Source organism: Osmia lignaria, chromosome 15 (genome assembly GCF_051020975.1).
Source record: "Osmia lignaria lignaria isolate PbOS001 chromosome 15, iyOsmLign1, whole genome shotgun sequence".
Taxonomy (NCBI): Eukaryota; Metazoa; Arthropoda; class Insecta; order Hymenoptera; family Megachilidae; genus Osmia; species Osmia lignaria.
Genome location: NC_135046.1, coordinates 7,345,581 through 7,366,350, shown reverse-complemented (window position 1 = coordinate 7,366,350; position 20,770 = coordinate 7,345,581). Strand labels below are relative to the sequence as shown.

Below are 20,770 nucleotides of genomic sequence, written 5' to 3'. Positions count from 1 at the left end.
TATTAGGATGTTAATTTTATTTTCTGTTTCAAGATTATATTGCTTCAATTTTTATTTTATGTTGTCTGTTTTGAATGGTTTCACGTTCTTATGATTTTAGGGTGGGTCACTAACGTAGCCACCTCCACGTGGTGTGACCTGGTAATTGATATCGTTTTCTAAAGATAACTTTTAGAAAGCGATATCAAGCTAAGAGCTACTATAAAAAGATTTATATATCTTTTAATTGGGAAACAATAGTTTAAATTCAGAAAAGTATTTTCGGGATTGCAATATTACCATATAGAACGTATAACTATAGTAATTTTATAGTTCCTGAAAAAGGAACTTGGATGATTTTTGACTAATTACAAATGACTAATTACCTCCTTCTTTTCGAAGTCGGTTAAAAATAAAATAAAAAGAAAATCACAAAATATGGAATTTAGAAAGAACGAAGTTGTTTGATACGCAATGGTAGAAAGAAATCAACCCTGACGAAGATATTTCAAGCAGAGACGTTGTACATTGGAAAGGCCATGACTTTATCCATGACTCTGGTTAGACGCCAGATCTCGCTCTTGTCCACAGAACACATAATTTCTGCTTTTCATTTGATAGAAATTCGCTACGTTGACTAACAAATATTTTTCTTATAACAATTTTCAAGAGGAATTCATTATTGAATGAAAGTAAAAATTTGCATAAATGGAGGGTGGATGGGATGAGGTAGGGCGGGTCTTCAAACCACAGCAACCTCCTCGTGGTGAGAACTGGGCAATCGTTATTATTTGATGACTAATTAATAACTGTATCATTATTTCTATGGTACATTTATTAATTATACAGCAAATAATACGAGCGAATTGGCTGCGAAATTTATGCTTTCTTTTCTATTTAATCTCTGTTATATATTTTTCAGGAACTATGCCTTTCAGATTCTGAAGTGTATCACATTGCAACTACAATTTTACGGAACGAAAATTAATAATAATGAATGTATGGTCAGTATTGTTTAATTATGTACTTATACATATAGCTATCGTAGCATACACATGTCATTTAGGTGTATGCAAAAGGTGACGTAGTATAGCATGCCGTTAGTTGATAGGGTTGATAGCATGCGATAATTGAGGTGGCGCTTAAATCAGTTTCTGTTCGGCCTAATTTTCGATGAAACGTTGACTGTTTTACCGACGCGGAATTCGAAGTTCGGCCTCGACGCTCGCATCGCCTTAAAGTTTCTTACAATTAGATTTAAATTATTAAATTTAAATAGTATAGCATATATATTTATGTTTGTAGACACATACAAGACTATTCGTTAGTTTGCACATATACATTTTTACATACATATAAGTACTTGTTTAATTAACATATTCTTTTTGTGGTTCCATTAGGTGTTTTTCTATAACCACGAGAGCAATGTTCAGGTAGTATTACTGAGTTTATTTCATGAGCTACTCCAGCTTTATTCATAATGTCACATTTTACCAGCGTTGCATCATCCACCTGAAAGAAAAGAATTTTTAAAACGGAAATATTCGTAATAAATAAACGAGTCATTACTTACCAATACTTTATTGTTCTTTCTTACTACGTTTACCATATCTCCCTTCGTCTTTAAAGTATATTGCAGGTCTGGTCTGAAACTTTCAGAAATCATCATGTTGTCCATAATGTGGTTTTTCATCACCTACACATAAACAGAAAAATCTTGCTTTCGATTAATAATCTTAATGTTTTGTTAAGCATAATAGTACCTTCGATAAATAATTTTTATCTTGCAATAATTTTTTAAGTTTAACACTTCCCAGCCGCTTAAATGCCTCATCCGAAGGAACGAAGTATGTACATGAAGAATTCGGATGTTTAAATTGATCGTATATTTCCGGTTGGATAGCTTTGATTCTTTCCATTGCATCCAACCAAATGCTGTAAGGGTTTCAAAAGATTTTCAAAGGAATAGAAAAGGGCAATTCTATCAGAGCATTAATCATTTGTATGTTTCGAGAATTGCGCGCTCTTAAAATTGAAAAGACTTTACCGCTCAGCGCGAGATTGCACCACCAGTACTATTTTAAGAGCGCGCAATAATATCTCTTCGAATTGTTTAGAATACCTAAAATTGCCTTTTCTCCTCAAAATATTATCCAAAGATTCCTTAGCAGGATGTAAAACGTGGTTTATAACGTGTAAAACACCGTTGGTACATTCTCTATCAGCTTTTACAATCAATGCATTCTCTATTCCAAAGTTACCTGGATATACTTGAAATCGTAAAGGATCTCCTGCTTCAAGGGTTTTAACTACCTGGAATAAATCGCGCATTAAAATTGTCTGTTCATGAATAAACTGAAACTTAATGTCCCAAAAATTACCTGATTATTGCCAATTTCATAAGTAAAATACACTCCCTTAACTGTATGACTGAAAACGAATTTCCTAGCACTTTCCTTATTTCTTTGCAATTCTACAAGCTGTTGATTTGACATAGCTGTAAATAAATATATTATTTTGCAATTAACGAAATACATTTTCAATGAATTTTAAATACGTACCATATATCGCTGTTTCGGATGGAGCGAATACCGTAAAGTGTTTCAAATGCCTCAAAGTTTCTTCCAGCTCGGCTGTTCTGATTATTTTCAAGAACGTATATACTCCTTCTTCCTTCATTAGATCCGTAATTGATTTTGCTGAAACACGTTCAGTTCGTAGTAAAACTATAGAGTATCTATTCATGTACAAATATTATTCACCTCGATCTGGAAGTAATACACGATCAAGAACGTACAACAGCCCATTTTGTCCATGGTACATCTCATTTTTTAGATTCGCATGATTTACAATTGGCCCGCGTGGACCACAATTTAACGTGAGTTTCTGTTGCTGCATGGTGGTGGCATGGTATTCCGAAATGATGTTTGGCATACACACGGGATGAGTAACAACATGATGAGCAATTAGAGCTACGGGAAAATGTCAGATCAAACAACCGGTAGGAATGTAAATGTACATTTTGAACATAATTTTGTTACCGTTTAACGCATCACGGTTTGAAAGCATGTCGTTCAATTGCCTTTGGGGAATGTTATGAAAAGCATCGTCGGTGGGTGCAAAAATGGTACACGGTATTTCATTGTATCTAATCCTCTTTGCGGTCTCACTGTTTTCGAGAGCTTTTGTAAATATCTGGAATCTACCGTCCTTTGCAACAAGATGAATGATATCTGAATTCTGTGCCAGAGCGAGGTCCAAAACCCCGTCAATTATGTGTACAACTCCATTAGAGGCAATTTGATCCTTGCGAATAATCCGATGACAATTTACTGTTTCCATCTGTGCGAATCAGAACGTTTGATGAATAATTTATATCGTTAATGTGCAACGTTGAATAGCTACTGCTTACGCCACTGGAAAATTTATTTATCCTCAAAACATTTCCCTGTAATCTCGATGGAACTAATAGATTTTCTTGCCATTGATTTGATAGCACTCGTCTATTCGTAATGTGATTCGCGATTAGATCGATGTATCTATTGCCATCGTGCAACCATTCTGCTCGAATACCCTTTATTCTTAGATAATTCTAAAAGCGATAGAAAATAATAAGCTTATTTAATCATGTTAATCCATATCGAACTTACATCAAAAGCTTCGTCAGATGGAACGAACAATGTTAGAGGTGAGCCGCTTCTTAATTCTTTCGCAAACTCCGATCTTTCTATTAATTTTGCGAATTTTATAGATCCTGCATGTCGCGCTGTTTCTATGAGGTCAATTAATGGCTTCACTGTAAAAAGACATAATAAAGTACAGGATAAAAGCTTGGTACTACGCGTAGGATTTTAAATAAATTGAATGCACTACCCCCTGTACAGCCAGAACGACCGGTGACCCTGTAATATCCTGCGCAGCATTCGTATCTGACAAATCTGCAAAGCAAATGAAAGCACTGAAGTATACAAATAAGGGTTGCTTTAAAACCAACGTGAAATTATGCTTACGTTTCCTTGCCGCAGATTTTTCGCGGATTCCACTGTTTGCTCTCGGTGTAATAACTGTAATTTATATCGTCGTTCACTTCTACGGCACACACGTTGGGTCTGAAAAAAGAACATAAATCACTTGTTAATTTGAAACAGAGTATGATTTCAATTACAGCATTAAAGTCTCACCCTTGTCTTTGTGCATCTTCAACGTTCCACCGTGGTCCTTTTTGATAAGCATAAATCGTATCAAGTACCAGGCATAAAATTAATATTTTAATTGTAATTGAATCGTACATATTTTCACTATAATTTGAGAAGATATTCGCAAAAATACGATAATCAAAAGACTCAAATGAAACCTGTTCGCTCCCACAAATGATTCTAAGATGGTTCGTACTACGACAGTTCCTATTTAAGGGTTTCACCCTTCCACCCCATCTGGAAAATATTTCCATGTTTGATGAAACAGATAATGATGCAATCTAAGGCGTTTAGAACACGTGTCATGTCACGTTTCCTACTTTTCGTGGATCATTTCCATCGAGTAAATGGTTTTGACATCTGTGTAACATAGTAGATGATGCAAATTCGTATCCACATTGTTCTATTGAAATACAAATTTAGCAAGACTTTATTGACGTTGAGATGACCTTGACAGCTTCACTGAACAATTTTTTTAATATCATTTATGAAGCAATTTTTTAATCTTTGATTTTTCTCTTTCGTACCCCGCATTTAAGTTAGAACGTTCGCCCAAGATGAGAGCTGACTTATTCTCGCATTGAACATCTGCACGATCCATAGTGAGCCCGATATTAGTCTACATATAGTCGTACGTAGCCATCGTTGCTGAAGAAATTAGGTTACCTCCCAACGGATATATAAAGGGGCCCTACAAATTGGTCCATATCCTACATGCTTTCAAAATAATCCACCATGAACGTTTCAATTCCGATCCGCATTTCTGCCGAAAGCAACGAGAACAAAACGGACGAGATCATTCTCCATTGTGGTACATTTAACGACGGACCCCATCGCGATCGCGTACAGTTCACTCTGTTAATTCGATAAACAGAATCTCCATGTTAACGTGACAACTGATTTTGCATACATTTTCGTTGATGCAGAATCACTTTCCGTGATTCTGTATGTTGGTCAAGGCTGAAGAGATCTTAACGATCATCTCGGACAAGAGAAAACGATACGCATCATTCTCTTCACTGGTCACAATCGCGATTTACTCTTCAGCCTGGCAATGGAGAGCAAATTAACGTGTTGCTTTTGATTCGATGGAAGCAGGTCTTCCAAACAGCACGTGCATACAATAGGTACGCCTACAATCTTTCTATCGAGTGTACTTTAATTCTCCGACTCGTTAGCTTGCAAATACGTGACGACGTATTAAGTTGTTACAAACTCGATTAAAATCTGCTCTACAAATGGGTATCAGCAAATAATTGCCCATGTACGTTGAAAGCAATACGCCGGTCTCCGAGAGTGTCAAAATCATCATTTATCTACTCAAATCAAATATTCCCATGTACTATATAAAATATGACTTTTGGCTTTTATAAGACAAAGAAACTAAAGAACGATTGGAAGGTGACATCGTTTCGCAATGCGTGACATATGTAACACGTATTTCAATCACACTCCGTGGGGGGTTGCACGTCAAGGGATGAACCGTTCTGGTTCTCCATTTAGAGCAATTTATCCGATGCCGTGGACCCAATAAAGACGGATCTATTTCTATGAAACAGACTCGCGTGGTACACATTTTTCTCCCTTCTGCTTATTCAGTGCCGTGCGACCCGTTGTGATGAGTGCCCTCTTCCTGTAGCCGGCTGTCTCTTTCGCTCACTGACATGTCTCCCATTCCCCCGTCAGTGTTCACCCTCCGTCTCCTCGCGAGCTCTAATCAGCTTCCTGGATGGGGCACATTATCTACGTGATGGCAGATCGTAACGACGCGATACCTAGCCAAGTCCCGGGGATTCGATCATACGGTAGTAGTCGCTCGGCAGTGGTCCATTGCGCGTAAAAGACCTGCCAAGATCCACGGTTACGGATGTCACTTAGCTCGTTATACGATTCTATCGTATCAGTTCAGTGATCCTGAAACGGTGCATCGGTTACCCAGGGATTCAGGTGCGACCATATACGGGAAAACGAATCTTTCGCCTTTCGGTTTAGGTGTTGATTTGTTCAACGTTCGTTAAGAGCAGCTTTTTACTTGATTTATTAAGAAACGATTTGATGAGACAACTATAACGTTCAAGTATCAGCTAGCATTACGATAGAACGAAAGTATGAAAATCAAGTTTCTAATTGCAGCTTAAAATCCTGATCGAATCGGAGTTTGATGATCAATGATAATTTATACGGTGATGATACGTGGAGAAGTAGCTGTCGTAGGGATGAAGGTCGCGGGATGATAGAGAAGAAATCTTCCACGATCTTCCTCGTGCCCAGAGGAAGGCTCTACAGGAATTCTTAAAGCGACGTGTTGCACCAGATCAACGAATAATGACGTTGGGGCAACGTATATCTGGGGCCGTCGCGGTCCTCAGGGGCACTTCGGAAGTTAAAGCTACCACGTAAGACCTATTAATTTCTATATCTTTTTAAACTGTCTTCTAACCGGGACCAATTTCCAGATCAACTTCCGACGAGATCGAGAAGATAACTACCGTGGACGAGGAGAAAGTTCGTCAACAGGCGTCGCCACTCGACAGACTGCAGGCAGTTAGTAATTATATGGCTTGTTAAAATTTTCCATTACGCTTTACTAACGTTATTTGCACGATACCGTTGAACAGGTGGTTGACTGGATGGGGGAGAACATGCTTCTAATCCTTACGATTGCCAGCGTCTTGGTGGGTCTCATCCTTGGATTCCTTGGTCGGTTAATCAATCCATCACCGCAGACCATTACTCTTGTCAGTTTTCCCGGGGAACTTCTGATGCGATTATTGAAGATGTTCATATTACCGCTTATTGTTTCTTCGCTTATCGCCGGTGATTATGCAAAATTCCGGCAATCATTCGTTGAATTGCTTGCTAAGTTCTTTCGTTCGTAGGGATGGCACAATTGGACGCTAGAAGTTCAGGAAGAATGGGGTTCAGGGCATTAGCATATTACACAGTGACCACCATTCTAGCTGCTATAGTCGGTATCCTGATGGTGATAATGATCCATCCTGGTGATCCTAGGATCAAGATCACTATAAATGCACCCAAGGCGGAGGACACTAAAGTTTCTACCTTGGATGCTATTCTTGACATAGTTAGGTACGCGAGACACAATACGAATGATATTGGGCATCAATGATGAATGTTATTTCTAGAAACATGGTGCCGGAAAACTTGGTACAGGCGTGCTTCCAGCAGGCACAGACCGCTTACGTGAAGAAGAAGGTGATAATCGTAGGTAGCGCGAATCAAAGCGATTTCATCCTGGAACCAACGTTGATCTACAAGGACGGGACGAATGTGATGGGCATGATAGTGTTCTGTATCACTTTCGGTCTTCTAGCGGGACAAATTGGTTCTCGAGGAAAACTGATGGTCGACTTCTTCGTGGTACTGAACGAAATAATCATGCAGCTCGTCGGTATCATTGTGATGTGGTGAGCGATCGAGACTCAACTTAATTTCACGCTTGGTAGTTCCCTTGCTACTCGCCCGAATCGTGATCAGGCCGAGAAGAGCGTCGGTTCGAGTTTTAATGTCGTACAGGTACTCTCCGTTCGGAATCATGTGTCTGATAGCTGGAAAGATAATGTCGATCGCTAATCTGGCAGCGACTGCACAAATGTTGGGTCTGTATATGGTGACAGTTATCCTGGGATTATTAATTCACGCTGTAATCACTCTGCCGGCGATATTTTGGTTTTTGACTCGACAAAATCCAGCCGTCTTCTTCAAAGGTATGATGCAGGCTTGGGTTACAGCCTTGGGAACAGCGTCGAGGTAGCAATCAGCTCTTTTATTTTTTATACCAATATACCGTTTAACTCGTGGATATGGTTTATCGTGCACATTTCATGTTTGTAGTGCTGCAACTTTGCCAATAACTTTCCGTTGCCTGGAAGAAAATAATAAAATCGATCCAAGAGTGACACGATTTGTAGTAGCTGTAGGAGCTACGGTGAACATGGATGGAACGGCTCTCTACGAAGCCGTTGCTGCGATTTTCATTGCTCAAATGAATGGAATCTCGTTGGGAATAGGCGAAGTTATAACAGTCAGGTCTGTAGAATCAATGCTACACGCAAATATGCAAGTTTCATTATTTATTTAAATCCTCCTTCATGTATATAGTCTTACGGCCACCTTGGCGAGTATAGGGGCAGCGAGTATTCCCAGTGCCGCCCTGATTACCATGTTGATCGTCCTTACTGCACTGGGTTTGCCCACTGACGATGTTTCTTTATTGTTTGCAGTCGATTGGTTGTTGTAAGCACAATAATTATTTTAAGCTCAGGTCGAATCCCATCTAGTGATTGTTATTGTTGCATATTTTAATTCTCATTTGAAGGGATCGAATCAGGACTTCGATAAACGTCTTGGGCGATGGATACGGAGCTGGAATAGTTTATCATTTGAGCAAAAAGGAACTGGATAAAATGGATCAAGAAAGGAAGCTAGAAGGCCTTGAAACTGGGACACCTCTGCAGGATATCTCGGATAATTGTCAGTGCGAAAGTACACCTGTCCCTGAGCAAAGTTCTGAAACAAAGATTTAATTCGTTGGAATGTTAACCCCCTTCAATTTCTCGAATAACGATATAATAGAAAATTATGCTCACTTCAGCGGTGACCAGATTCAATTGTTACGACGCGACGGCGCTTAACAAAATTTATCTCTTCACTGCCAATATAGTTTTTTTGGAGTCGCGATTTGTATATTTATTTGATGTATTGGAATTTGATGAATTTTCTTTTTAAATAACTGGTAAAATAGTACAAAAATTGCAAAAACATGTGAGCATGTCAAGTACAAAGCAATATATGATTATCGATCGTTCCTTCGAGTTATAACAAGAAATACATTATTTTATGTACTGATTTGAAAACGATATTGTACAAAGGATTAAACGTAAGAAATTTTATTTTTGAATTGAAATGTTTAACTCGATGCGAAATAAATATGTTATCGTTTATTTACGTTCATAGTTAAATAAAGAAGGGATTAAAGCGTTTCGTTAGAACAATGCTTTAACCAATTAACAAATTTATTCACTGCTTTCTTTTGTTTACATTATTTGTATATTATATAATTCATTACATAAATGTTACATACACGAAGAAATAAACATAGATCTAAATATATTTAGTACAACAATTTGTGCTTTGAGAAAGGTACAATAATGAACACGATTAAACAGATGGAACGATGGAATAAATATATTTTTGAAAGTGTCCTATGTACATACATATACAATAAATCACATAGTGCTTTTTCAACAATGTTATTACTCTGTTTAGCAACTGGCAATTGTTTGTGATATATTCAATTAATTAACGACATACCTATTTATTTAAAAAATATAAACCCTTAAACCTACAGATCCTTTTAATCAGTACACATGTACCATACCATACAAAAATCTAATTTCAAATTGAGGAAAATGTTCAATATACATGATAAACATCAATTTCACTGAAATAAAAGTATTTAAGTTTTGAAAGGATACGTCCAAAATAGCACATATGTCTATTATATTATTTTTTAAATAATTTCTGTTAAGGAAAATATTTGTGTGATAAATATTTGATTGCACTTTATTGTATATATGTAAAGGATACAAAGAGACCTCCAAAAAATCCACTTGTTAAAAGATTTCGTCTGCTTATAAAATATTTTTTCCACTGACCTCCTGCTTTTAATAATAACATTGCCTAAAAACACATTTGAACCTTAAAGTTTATTAAACATGTTACAATAATTTTCCCAAAAGAAATACTTTATACTTGCCCATAGTCCAAATACAGCAAAAATATAAAAGCCAAAACCATATAAACCTGTTAAGCCTAATAAACCAGCTGTACCACCTGATAAAGCTGCCATTGATATCCTACAATATTCTACTACAGCAGCATTGTTTACAACAGCTGCTTCACTATATGCAATAATCTCTGAAAACAAAAATGTATATCAAATTATAGGAATGTTACTATATATTTTAATATAGCAGTAACATTGTTGTTTGAATGATACAACATTTTCAAGTGAAGAAGTAAACTGCTTGTGATTGCTTCAAGCAAATGAAACAAAACTTATAAAACACACTTACAGTTTATCTCAACAACAAATCGTAAAAAATTTTGTTATTTCAACAAAATTGTATACATTTTTTATATTTATATACAGTATTGTTAAACAAAACATAACCTACATTAAAAACTACAAATATACAAAAACATAAACTGTTAAAAATATAAAAAATAATAAATTAACTGATATTTTATTACATACCTCCTTTTTCTTGTTTTGTTTTAATTTTTCCCAACATTGTACTGTTATAATACTGATACACAATTTGTATAATTTAACCTACGAAGACATTCGTTGATGACTATATAAAAACTCTTCTGTCGGTTGCTGCGAGCAATGACTACAGAGTTAGAAGTTTAGACATGCTTTTGTTTTCGAGGGTTCATAATTTAGGGGGTTCTAGACACCCCACATGATATAAGGTCGGCATCCAGAGGGCGCCATTGGCACAACGTGGTCCTTGACACCCCTGAATGTCAATGTCCGTATGAAAAAGCCACAACCAGTATGATAATCGCCCTCTATTTTCTTTCCGGAGTTTTTTTCCGACCTAATATCGCTATCCTGAATTCCCTGTTTCTCTTCAGCCCTACATTCTTTTCATCCCTACATTCTCGTCATCCCTGCATTTTTTTCATCCCTACATTCTTTTCATCCCTTCATTTTTTTCATCCCTATATTCTTTTCATCCCTACATTCCTTTCATCCCTAAATTACTTACATCGCTTCATCCCTTACATCTCTGCATCCCTTACATCCCTGCACTCCTCACATCTCTACATCCCTTACATCTCTTCATCTCTTACATCCCTGCACTCCTCACATCTCTACATCCCTTACATCTCTTCATCCCTTACATCCCTGCACTCCTCACATCTCTACATCCCTTACATTCCTGCACTCCTCACATATCTACTTCCCTTACAACTCTGCATTCTTCACATTCCTGCCTTCTTTATATCCCAACATCCCTTACATCCGTGCAACCCTTACATGCCTGTATCCTTTACATCCTTGTATCACTTATATTTCTGCATTCCATACATCCCTGTATATCCCTCAAATTGAGTAGAAATTTTTGAAAAAATAGCGCCCCCTAGCGGCAAAAATGTGAACTAAAATTTCGATGTCGAATCAGCGCCCCCTGGTGGCGAAAAAGGAACTAAATCTTGCTCGATTTCTGGCCCTCTGACGGCAAAAATGTGAATTAAAATTTCGAAGCCGACTCAGCACCCCCTGATGGCGAAAAGAGGAACTAAATCTTGCTCGATTTCTGGCCCTCTGACGGCAAAAATGTGAACTAATATTTCGATGTCGAATCAGCGCCCTCTGGTGGCGAAAACAGGAACTCACTTACCTTTACTTACCTTTACTCGAACCAGTCTTTATAATATATTTATTATAAGGGATGAAGAGATGTAAGGAATGTAGGGATGAAAGGAGTGTACGGATGAAAAGAATGTATGGATGATAATAATGTAGGGATTTAAGGGATGAAGGAATGTAAGGAATGCTGGGATGGGAGGAATGCAGGGATGTAAGGTATACGGAGATGTTCTTGGCCTATAATGAGGGATAAAATTATATAAATAACTGGAAAAAGTTAAATAAATGGGGTCCTTGGCTGAGACCCAGAAGAGGAATATAATCATAAATGTTATTCCCCTTCGATGAGCTTATTTAATAAGCAAAAAAAAATAAATGAGGTAAATTAAATAAACTCTGAAAAAAAATTATACTGGTTGTGCCCTCTTCATACGGACCTGATATTATCCAGGGGTGTTAGGGACCCCTCTGCGCCAATGACGCCGTCTTCGTACCGATCTGATATCATATTGTGGTATTAAGGAACCCGTAACGCCGGTGATTATCTTTGCATACCAATAATATAGCATCCGGGGTGCCGGGGACCCCGAAGCACGAGTGACTATTTCTGCATACCGACATGGTATCATCTTGGGGTATCAGGAACCCCTAAGCACCGGTGACACTGTTTGCATACTGACATTTTGGCTTCCGGGGTATCAGGGACCCCGATGTACCGATGACACTCTTTGCTTACCGACATTACGGCATTCGGGGTATCTGAGACCCCAAGGTACCGGTGACGCTGGATACCGATAATATTTCATCGGGGTGTCAGGGACCCCGAAGCAAATAGCGAAATATAAGACCTAAAAACGAACAAATCGTAAAACTAACTTGTTTGGGATAGCGATGGGTACGACCGGATCTAGCGAAATATAAGACCTAAAAACGAACAAATCGTGAAACACACTTGTTCGGAATAGTAATGGGTACGACCTGATTCGATCCTGGGGTGTGTTGGACCCCGAAGCACCGTTAACTCTCCCTGTATACTGACATTATGGCATTCGGGGTGTCTGGGACCCCGGTGACTCTTCCTACGCATCGACATAAAATCATCTTGGGGTGTTAGGGACCCCGGGTGCTCTTTTTGCGTACTGGCTTAATATCATCTTGGGGTGTCAGGGACCCCGATGACTACCTCTGCGCATTGACCTATTATCATCTTGGGGCATCAGGGACCCCGGTGGCTCTTTCTGTATACCGAGCTAATATCATATGGGGTGTCAGGGACCCCGGAAACGCTTTCTAATAAGTACTAAACTTTTGTCAGGTGAGGTTATGTTAAATTCGTACACTGTGTAGATGTAATATCTGAAAAATAACAATTTAACAACTTTTTTATTAACGACTGGTCGGTTAATTGTTAAATGACTAACATATTTTTTTTCTAAACTATAGAGTTAACTTTTTATTGATTTTAGTTAGAAGATCCATCTGATTCTGTTGTTTCATAAGATTATGTAACCTCTATTTCATTACTTTTTAAGATCAAAAACGGATATTTAACATTTATCGCATGACAACAGTTGATCCCTGTAAAAAATTTGCATGTAAATTGCAACAGTGTTTAAAAGGTTTGTGTTTTAGGACCATTTTTACCTACTGTAATCTTGTTTAATATTTTTAACCTACATTAAACATTAACACCAATAGTTATTATTTAATTTTAGACAACGTTTACCAACCATCACGTTGCGAGTCAGTTATAGAAGAAATAAGGCAGTGTTGCATACATCATTCAGCTGTATCAGTAGTTTGTGATGGTATAGATACTTCAAAACCATACGAACACAACACAGTAGATTATGTAAGTATAACAGATTTTTTCTAATTATTCTGTTATTAAGAATATTTAGTAATCATTTGTTTTGTAATTTTTATTTTAGAAAAAAGCTCAGAAATAAGTTCATCATGTATTCAGATCGATTAAGAGTAATTAATTGGATTGGTACTATAGCATTATCATGCTATGCTATGTGGACAGTGTATCAACTTGCATATAATGATCCTCCACGTAAAAACAAAAAGCCTGCCCATACATAAAGAAGATAATGTTTTACTATAACCAGTAATGTACTAACCGATAGTAAATATATATATCAAATATAATAAATAATACAATGTGTTAATAAAAGATGGAAGCAGTAAAAAGGGCAAAAGAAAGATTTAGAAAATATCCAATTCTAGTAGCACAGTGTCACGAATCTGGGGCCAAATATGCTGCATGTGTATTGGCAAAACCTAATTTGAACAAACATGACTGTGACAGTGAATTTAAGGAATTTAAGACATGTTTGATGAATGCTGCTGCAAAAAATAAAACAAGGTTGTAACAGTTCTATAAAATGAAATGAAGCTTTATGTTTAGCTGATATATATTTTGTAGAAAATATATTTCATTTTTTCAACATGGCTAGGCTATCATTTAAAGAACACTGTACTTTAGCCTTCTTGATTAGAGTAGCTTTAGTTATTTACTCGGATTATCACGATAAAACGTTTAGTGTTCCGTATACTGATGTGGATTATACGGTATTTAGCGATGCAGCGAGACACATGGTAGAGGGATCGTCGCCCTTCGATCGTGATACTTATCGATACACACCACTGTTGGCTTTGCTTTTAACACCTAACATCTTTTTGCATGAAAATTTCGGAAAAATCTTATTTTCTTTTGTTGATATTTTGGTAGGAATTTTAATAAACAAAATTTTATCATTACAGCATGTCAGCGAAAAATTAAAAAATACTTGTACTTTTATATGGTTGTATAATCCTTTCACGATTATAATTTCAACCAGAGGAAATGCAGATTCTGTGGCAGTTATTTTAGTTATGTTAACTTTGTACCTATTTCTACAAGATAAATATGTTCAAGCAGGTTTCTTGCATGCTATATCAATTCATTTTCGATTATATCCTTTAATTTTTAGTATACCTATGTATTTCTCTCTTCGCGGTCGAAATTATTTGATACCAAACAAAAATCAAATGAAGTTGGTACTTAGTTGTGTAAGTCTAACAGTTTTGTTAACTCTTATAAATTATTATTTCTACGGTTACAAGTATCTTTACGAGAGCTTTCTGTATCATTTAATGCGTAAAGACACGAAACATAACTTTTCGGTTTATTTTTACATGATGTACTTATCTGCCAAGGAGCCATCTAGCATAATTCAAAAAGTACTCACATTTCTGCCACAGTTATTATTACTGTTATTGTTGTCATATAAATACTCAGACAAGTCTCTATTACCATTTGCAATGTTTACACAAGCCATGGTAGTGGTAACGTATAATCCGGTATTAACATCACAATACTTTTTCTGGTATTTATCCTTCTTACCTTTGTGTCTCCCGCGTTTCGGATTAAGCATTCGTAGATCATTATGTTTATGCTTCCTTTGGATCTTAAGCCAAAGTCTATGGTTACTGGCCGCTTATTTGTTAGAATTCCGAGGATTGAATACTTTTACGTACATCTGGATTGCTAGTTTATTATTTTTCGTTGTTAACGTTAAAATTTTAAACGATATTATCGTATATTACAAATATTAAATAAAACTTATAGAAATAAATTGATTATTATTAACATTTTATATATTATTTACATGTATGTACTCGAATTGAAAGCGTATTATTTAATCGTTATCATTATTGTCGAAAATAAACACGAATAAAGTTTGTAAAAGGCATACAGATATGTATTTAAAATCTATGTAAGAGAGAATAAAATTAAAGATTAATGGTAAAGCCTACGACCTATCTGTACTTTCTTGAGTCTAACGGTAGTGGTGGAAATATTAGATAAAACGATAATTATTCGTTATTTTATTCTTGCAGGAATACAAAATACTTATTTACAGATGGTTTCGTAAAGTAATAGTGGTAGATTCTTAAAAGGAATGTAGATATAGTAATAATAATACAATAATAGTAAATCTTAATGTAGTAATCTAGATCAATTGTGAGCAAGAGCATCCTTTGGATCATCATCAGAAATATCTCTGTCGTTTATTTCTAAGCTGCTAATTGTTGATGATATTAAATATAAACGTGACATTCATCGTCAAATCATACGAGAATGCTTCTCACAATTTCTAACGACACCGTTTAAAACGATATTAACCCGAGTAGTTTTACAAAGTATAAAAAAATACCATCGATATCGTTCGTCAAATCATGAAACCACGGTCAGACTCAAAGAAACAGCGGTTCTTCGGTGAACTTCCGGTGAACCCTGCAATATCACCATCGCGTTGAAACATTTTCAGTGTCTTTTATTTTTTTATTTTTTACAGAGGAAGGGGGTGGATCGAAATGAGGCGAGATGTGACACGAAATTGGCCCAATCGATAACACGAATACAAAGGGGAGAGAACTCAAAGTACAGTTCCGTATAACTATAGGTCACCACGGCAGACGATGCAACATATAAAAATAGCGTTATTTTCTTTCATTTCTGCTTTTGTTTGCAGTTCATTTAACTGCGTGCTGTGTGAAAATCCTCGGTTTTATTTCCCATCGAGGTGAACAGAGAATTTTTTACTTTTAACCGACCCAATTAGGAAGTAACACACGGAAGTATCGGAGCGGATAATTCTGGGCCTTGCAACAAATTCCTCGTCCCCTAATAGTCGAGAATTCTAAACTTCGTTTACCAGTTGCAAAGTCCAGAAGTTGTTTGTTAGGCAGAAAGAATTTACGTGTTCGAGAGATATATAAAAACGAAGAGAACGCAGGCTGAAATGCTTGCGTGATAAGGAAAAGAGTCCTTGTTAACCAGAGAGGATTGATCAACAAAGGAGTTGCGTTTTCGCATCGGCTACGAAAGACTGCTACGTCGAAATGGCATGCGTGCTCAAGTGCATTTACGTGGTTGCAAAGCAACAATACGTTTCGAGACGCGAAATCGCTCGATATTGCACGCGTGCGACGGTTTCCGTGCACATTTCTCAGAGAGATGCAACGTTCAAGTGCATCCGGACCACTTGTTCCTTCCTTTTTTCCTTTCACGTCTCAAAAGGCTTTTATTCTTCCGGTATTATCTTTTGTATCTATACTTTCGCTTCCCAGTTCCTTTTCTTTCTGTTTGCAGAAAGTCGTTCGCTTAAAAATTCAAGGAAATGCGGTAGAACGTAAGCAAGCGACGGGAAACGCGTTCCCAAAGATTAACTTTTGTCGTAACGCATAGGATACAAAGTGAATAGGTGATGTAATGGTGATACGAAAGGGGATCGTGTCGCATGAACGGATGGGTGAAAACGTGAGACTATCGGAACTTATTATATGGCAAAGATTTAATAAAATACGATAACAGCGCTGATACATATTACACTCTACGAGAAGTATAAACGGCACTGGCTGCTTAATAATTACCACATAAATCAATTAACTATAAATAATAATAATTAATTGTAATAATAATAATAATGATGATAATAATAATAATCGTTACCGTTTGTAATGATGTTTGATGAACGATTAATCAGATTAACGAAAATGTACACCTTAAGTATAAAAGATTGGCGCCGATCGATCGCGGTGATTATGATATACAACGGAAAGCTTATCTAAACAAACTTATGCCGATCTATATCAAACGTACAATGATAATAATAGTAATAATTAGAAAGAAAAAGATGAAATAAAGAGAAATTATAATTAAAACACTCGTTGTAACACATGGATAAATGCATCGATTTATACGACATAAACTCATATTAATATACACAACATTAAAATAAACATCTCTTTGGTCTCGTCGTTCATTTTCCTTTTTTCGATCGCGTTTCAAGTAAGAAAGAAAGAAAAGGAACGTGTTTCGTGTCGTGAAACATAGGTCCTCTGCGTTCGAAAAGAAAAGAAGAAAAGAGAAGTAGCAAAAGGCGCGAAATTCAATAAAAGGGTGGTTCTTGCGGGAACGGGGAGGAATGAAAAGCGCATAAACGTTAAGGGCACGCGTTTGTAACACCTGTCGACTGCCGCGACGCGGGAAACATCGAAAATCGGAAAGCAACACGTCGCGATACTTTTAGCTTCATTCAGTTTTCTTTCGTCGTTCGTTTGTACTTACATATTCTTACTGGTATATTTATCGCGATGCCCCGAGCGGTTCGAGGCTTTGATGAGAATTAAAAACGCGTCAGACGTTAGCTACACTTGGAATAAAAGGGTTTTGTTGGCACACACTGTCGTTATCGAAGAGTAGACTGGTGGATTTTGCGTTACGTTCGATTCACAAGGAAAAAATCTCCGTTTCATTCATTCATTCACTCTCATTCACTCTCTATCTTCCTGTTTTCGCTAAATTTATTTCACTAACGGAAGATTTTGTGCGAATGATGCGTCTTTCACGTAGGCGTCGCTTTCGGACCTGATCCTTTAAACGCTACAGGTACGTGCGAGGAATTCGAAATTGAATTGCGATCGAACAAACACGGAAACGAGCGATTTAATCTACACAGGTGGACGATCGTCGAATGCCACGAGAAGACAGGGAAACGCAAGAATCTTGATTAGAATACACTGATTGAAGGGTATTAAAAAAGAGCATCGTTCCTGATCAATTAACTCTGTTCTCGTTGAAATGTAGAAAAGGGTGTAGACGTTCCCTTTGTGCATTATTTTTGTTCGTTTGATATTAATAACAAAGATTTCTGATCATCGATCGTCAACGAAAAATCCTAGAAACTGCAACTCTTCTTTGCTTCATTCTTTCTTTGTAAGACCTCAAAAAAGTTGTCTAGTTAAATGTACGTAGGCTATGTTACAAAGTAATTTACACTAAAAACGGTGATGATTCGCTGTTCATAGTCAAATGTCTAGTGTTCAAATATGTACACGTGCTCCTCTATTCTTCCCCTTATTTTTATCACCCTTGAAATATTTTCACTTGGCGCACTTCGAAGGACAATCGACAACATTGACGAAATCAATGATCGACTACCAGTATCTTTAACGATCTCTAATTAATCAACCTCTTTCAGGACACATTTATTAAAGTCATGAAAAAAAATGATCTCAATATGATTCTACTTAATCCTTTTACCGTGATATCTGTTGCATTTATTTACAATAATACTCTGTGACATTGTTACATATCTTTGGATGAAAAAAGAAAAGTAATGAAATGTATGCGAAAACTGATTCATTCTATTCCTGAAGAGGTTGACTGATCTTCGATTTTTCTAAAACAGTCTCTGCACGAGAATAAAAGAATCGACCGAATAGAAAAGGGTTGATCAACGGCGAGGGTTGGTGAACGCGCGTAAACGGGTCGATAAAAACTCGTTATCAAACCGGAAGGGAGGGAATCGACGGAATAGCATTTCGGCGAACTTCATCCGACACGCGTTTCGACTGGCGAACTTTGCCAATTCGATGCGCGATAACGTAGCGGGTTCGCAACAGAAAAGTTCTCGCATCGATCGGGTTACGAGAGTTTCCTTCGAGTTTCCCGTTGTATTTCTTTCGTATCGAGTTACGTTTCATTCGGTTAATTTACTTTTCCGTCCTGTGTTCGCGTCATACGACCCAACACGCCTTCTTATTCCCCGGTGGTTACGTTTCCGTCGTTACATTTATTTCTTTGTTTCATCTCCCTCCCGCCCGTTCCACGATTGTTCCCGCAATTAGCGCACGCAGTATCACGCTAATTGCCCATTGTGGCGAGTCCTCGCCTCGAAACGCGTTTCCTCGAGACGTTTCGCGCATTTTTTTCAACGGCGGGCATCGTTAGCCGGTTGGTGAGCGTTGTAAGAACCTCGTTGTTGCACCTTGTGCCACGTAATTGAAATTCTATTGTCCGCGATTTAACCGCGTTGCGATTCTTCGGGATTTCGAAGGGGTCCGCGAATGGCGCGACATCGTGGAAAGCGGACACGCGACAGAGAAAAACCGCGGTAACAAACGCGTTTGTCGCGAAACGATCTTTTCACAGATATCACGAATGCAGTTCCTAATTATTACCGCGGCTATTCCGTTGTGTCCTTTTTTTTTCCTTTGCTATTTCTCATTTCGAACGAGAGATCGTTCCGAGACAAGTCACGCGACTCGTGCATCGACCCCTTTCCTATTCGCGGATTTGTCATTCAGATTTCACGCGGTTACAGTCTTTTTAGTTTTTGTCAAACAGTCTACTGTACCTGTAAAATACATCAGGATCGAAACGTTTCGCTGGATGAATTTCATATCGAGACGATCGTTAGAAAAAAAAAGTGCGTTGATTTTTAGTTAATTGTTCCCATGCACGTTTGCTCTAGACCGAGGAAATTTGAATGAAATCGTGATCGCGATTATTGGTCGAGATTACTACACACAGTGTACGTTGAAGAGTTTCGGTAAAAACGCAACAGATTTTCCCAGATACTAATCGTGTTTCTCCTTTCGGTTTCGTACAAAAAGGTGGAGAAAAGGGTTATCAGGATCGATAGAAAAACGTGGTTTCCTCGAAACTCGGAGTGTAATTCGATCGTGGATGGATGGTTGATCTGAATCAGAAGTGCTCGCGTTATTTCAGAACAACTATCCTTCGATATTCTTTGTTTTTCTTGCTCGCCCTTGTGTTACTCGTGCGAGAACGATCGCAGTTCTCGTGCCCTTCCCGCTACTGTACAAATGGTACGCCGATTATTCGAAAGATTCGCAACGATTCGCTTGAAATTCCTTCACGCAGCCTAATTCTTCTTCTTCACACGCCGCGCAACGCGTTCGAAGAAAAAAGCTTAACATCGAGAAAAATATGGGGGTATATATCGTATCTCCTATTATATGTCGCTCAGTCGAATTCGAAATAGTTATTTTTTTTTTTCCTTTTTCTTTTTAATGCTCGTGTTTTACGCAGCTTTCTTGATAGCACGCGAAAAAGTGTTCATTTCCTAAAAAGTCACTTTCCGTTTCACAAATGTGCGCGGACGATCCGATCGTTTCCAAGATACGTCGCACGTGATCGGGTTTCGCGATACGATTCGCGTTCCTCTTCTGCGAATCGATTACTTTTTATTCCACCTTCTCTGTTTACTTGGATTTTATTATTGGATTCCACAAAGCTTATTTACACGATGAATAATAGTATGGCACATGCTACTGAATCGAAACGTTTTAACACTCTTCCCTGTTTTCTTTTCGTTAAAAAGAAAAAAAA

The 20,770-nt window shown here is 37.4% G+C and overlaps 5 protein-coding genes across 9 annotated transcripts; 3 read left to right on the top strand and 2 right to left on the bottom strand.

Moving 5' to 3' along the window:
- Positions 1–101: 101 nt before the first annotated feature.
- Eaat-2 (excitatory amino acid transporter 2) lies at positions 102–8,876 on the top strand. 3 transcript variants are annotated; one of them, XM_076692466.1, is made up of 11 exons: positions 102–745; positions 902–983; positions 6,309–6,571; positions 6,632–6,719; positions 6,794–6,992; positions 7,055–7,265; positions 7,322–7,603; positions 7,713–7,946; positions 8,031–8,225; positions 8,298–8,432; positions 8,515–8,876. In XM_076692466.1, exons 3-11 carry the CDS (start codon positions 6,501–6,503, stop codon positions 8,720–8,722), a joined length of 1,623 nt encoding a protein of 540 aa, XP_076548581.1. In that variant the 5' UTR covers positions 102–745; positions 902–983; positions 6,309–6,500; the 3' UTR covers positions 8,723–8,876. The 3 variants fall into 3 exon arrangements, with proteins under 3 accessions (XP_076548581.1, XP_076548580.1, XP_034170849.1); XM_076692465.1 differs by having other exon boundaries at positions 700–983; XM_034314958.2 differs by lacking the exons at positions 102–745; positions 902–983 and adding an exon at positions 5,948–6,122.
- LOC117600034 (transforming growth factor-beta-induced protein ig-h3) lies at positions 1,316–5,148 on the bottom strand. The gene is made up of 13 exons (XM_076692464.1): positions 4,161–5,148; positions 3,990–4,088; positions 3,853–3,917; positions 3,630–3,775; positions 3,392–3,571; positions 3,021–3,321; positions 2,742–2,951; positions 2,541–2,678; positions 2,361–2,476; positions 2,102–2,292; positions 1,743–1,914; positions 1,553–1,675; positions 1,316–1,491 (listed from the first exon to the last, which is right to left on the bottom strand). Exons 1-13 carry the CDS (start codon positions 4,427–4,429, stop codon positions 1,351–1,353), a joined length of 2,151 nt encoding a protein of 716 aa, XP_076548579.1. The 5' UTR covers positions 4,430–5,148; the 3' UTR covers positions 1,316–1,350.
- A 491-nt stretch (positions 8,877–9,367) lies between the features above and the next one.
- Positions 9,368–10,603, bottom strand: EMC6 (ER membrane protein complex subunit 6). The gene is made up of 5 exons (XM_034314959.1): positions 10,456–10,603; positions 9,955–10,115; positions 9,786–9,878; positions 9,674–9,693; positions 9,368–9,587 (listed from the first exon to the last, which is right to left on the bottom strand). The coding sequence occupies exons 1-5, from the start codon at positions 10,490–10,492 to the stop codon at positions 9,557–9,559; spliced, it is 342 nt and encodes a 113-aa protein (XP_034170850.1). The 5' UTR covers positions 10,493–10,603; the 3' UTR covers positions 9,368–9,556.
- A 2,222-nt stretch (positions 10,604–12,825) lies between these two features.
- LOC117600333 (cx9C motif-containing protein 4) lies at positions 12,826–13,760 on the top strand. Of its 3 annotated transcripts, none has more exons than XM_034315641.2 (4): positions 12,826–12,895; positions 13,113–13,199; positions 13,296–13,432; positions 13,512–13,760. In XM_034315641.2, the coding sequence occupies exons 1-4, from the start codon at positions 12,841–12,843 to the stop codon at positions 13,527–13,529; spliced, it is 297 nt and encodes a 98-aa protein (XP_034171532.1). In that variant the 5' UTR covers positions 12,826–12,840; the 3' UTR covers positions 13,530–13,760. The 3 variants fall into 3 exon arrangements, with proteins under 3 accessions (XP_034171532.1, XP_034171534.1, XP_034171533.1); XM_034315643.2 differs by having other exon boundaries at positions 12,881–12,976; XM_034315642.2 differs by having other exon boundaries at positions 12,886–12,976; positions 13,047–13,199.
- A 123-nt stretch (positions 13,761–13,883) lies between these two features.
- Positions 13,884–15,398, top strand: LOC117600332 (Phosphatidylinositol glycan anchor biosynthesis class M). The gene has a single exon (XM_034315639.2). It carries the CDS (start codon positions 14,035–14,037, stop codon positions 15,181–15,183), a length of 1,149 nt encoding a protein of 382 aa, XP_034171530.2. The 5' UTR covers positions 13,884–14,034; the 3' UTR covers positions 15,184–15,398.
- The last annotated feature ends 5,372 nt before the right edge of the window (positions 15,399–20,770 follow it).

Excerpts from the sequence above, each read along its gene's own strand:
- LOC117600034 (XM_076692464.1), bottom strand. The coding sequence starts at position 4,429 with ATGGAAATATTTTCCAGATGGGGTGGAAGGGTGAAACCCTTAAATAGG. Across the intron at positions 2,477-2,540 it reads ATCCGAAACAGCGATATATG|CTATGTCAAATCAACAGCTT; the intron begins GTACGTATTTAA and ends ATTTATTTACAG. Across the intron at positions 2,293-2,360 it reads ATGAAATTGGCAATAATCAG|GTAGTTAAAACCCTTGAAGC; the intron begins GTAATTTTTGGG and ends GATTTATTCCAG.
- Eaat-2 (XM_076692466.1), top strand. The coding sequence starts at position 6,501 with ATGACGTTGGGGCAACGTATATCTGGGGCCGTCGCGGTCCTCAGGGGC. Across the intron at positions 7,266-7,321 it reads GCTATTCTTGACATAGTTAG|AAACATGGTGCCGGAAAACT; the intron begins GTACGCGAGACA and ends TGTTATTTCTAG. Across the intron at positions 7,604-7,712 it reads GTCGGTATCATTGTGATGTG|GTACTCTCCGTTCGGAATCA; the intron begins GTGAGCGATCGA and ends AATGTCGTACAG.
- EMC6 (XM_034314959.1), bottom strand. The coding sequence starts at position 10,492 with ATGTTGGGAAAAATTAAAACAAAACAAGAAAAAGGAG. Across the intron at positions 10,116-10,455 it reads AACAAAACAAGAAAAAGGAG|AGATTATTGCATATAGTGAA; the intron begins GTATGTAATAAA and ends TTTTGTTTTCAG. Across the intron at positions 9,694-9,785 it reads GATTTTTTGGAGGTCTCTTT|ACATATGTGCTATTTTGGAC; the intron begins GTATCCTTTACA and ends ATAATATAATAG.
- LOC117600333 (XM_034315641.2), top strand. The coding sequence starts at position 12,841 with ATGGGGTGTCAGGGACCCCGGAAACGCTTTCTAATAAGTACTAAACTT. Across the intron at positions 12,896-13,112 it reads AAGTACTAAACTTTTGTCAG|ATCAAAAACGGATATTTAAC; the intron begins GTGAGGTTATGT and ends TTACTTTTTAAG. Across the intron at positions 13,200-13,295 it reads ATTGCAACAGTGTTTAAAAG|ACAACGTTTACCAACCATCA; the intron begins GTTTGTGTTTTA and ends ATTTAATTTTAG.
- LOC117600332 (XM_034315639.2), top strand. The coding sequence starts at position 14,035 with ATGGCTAGGCTATCATTTAAAGAACACTGTACTTTAGCCTTCTTGATT.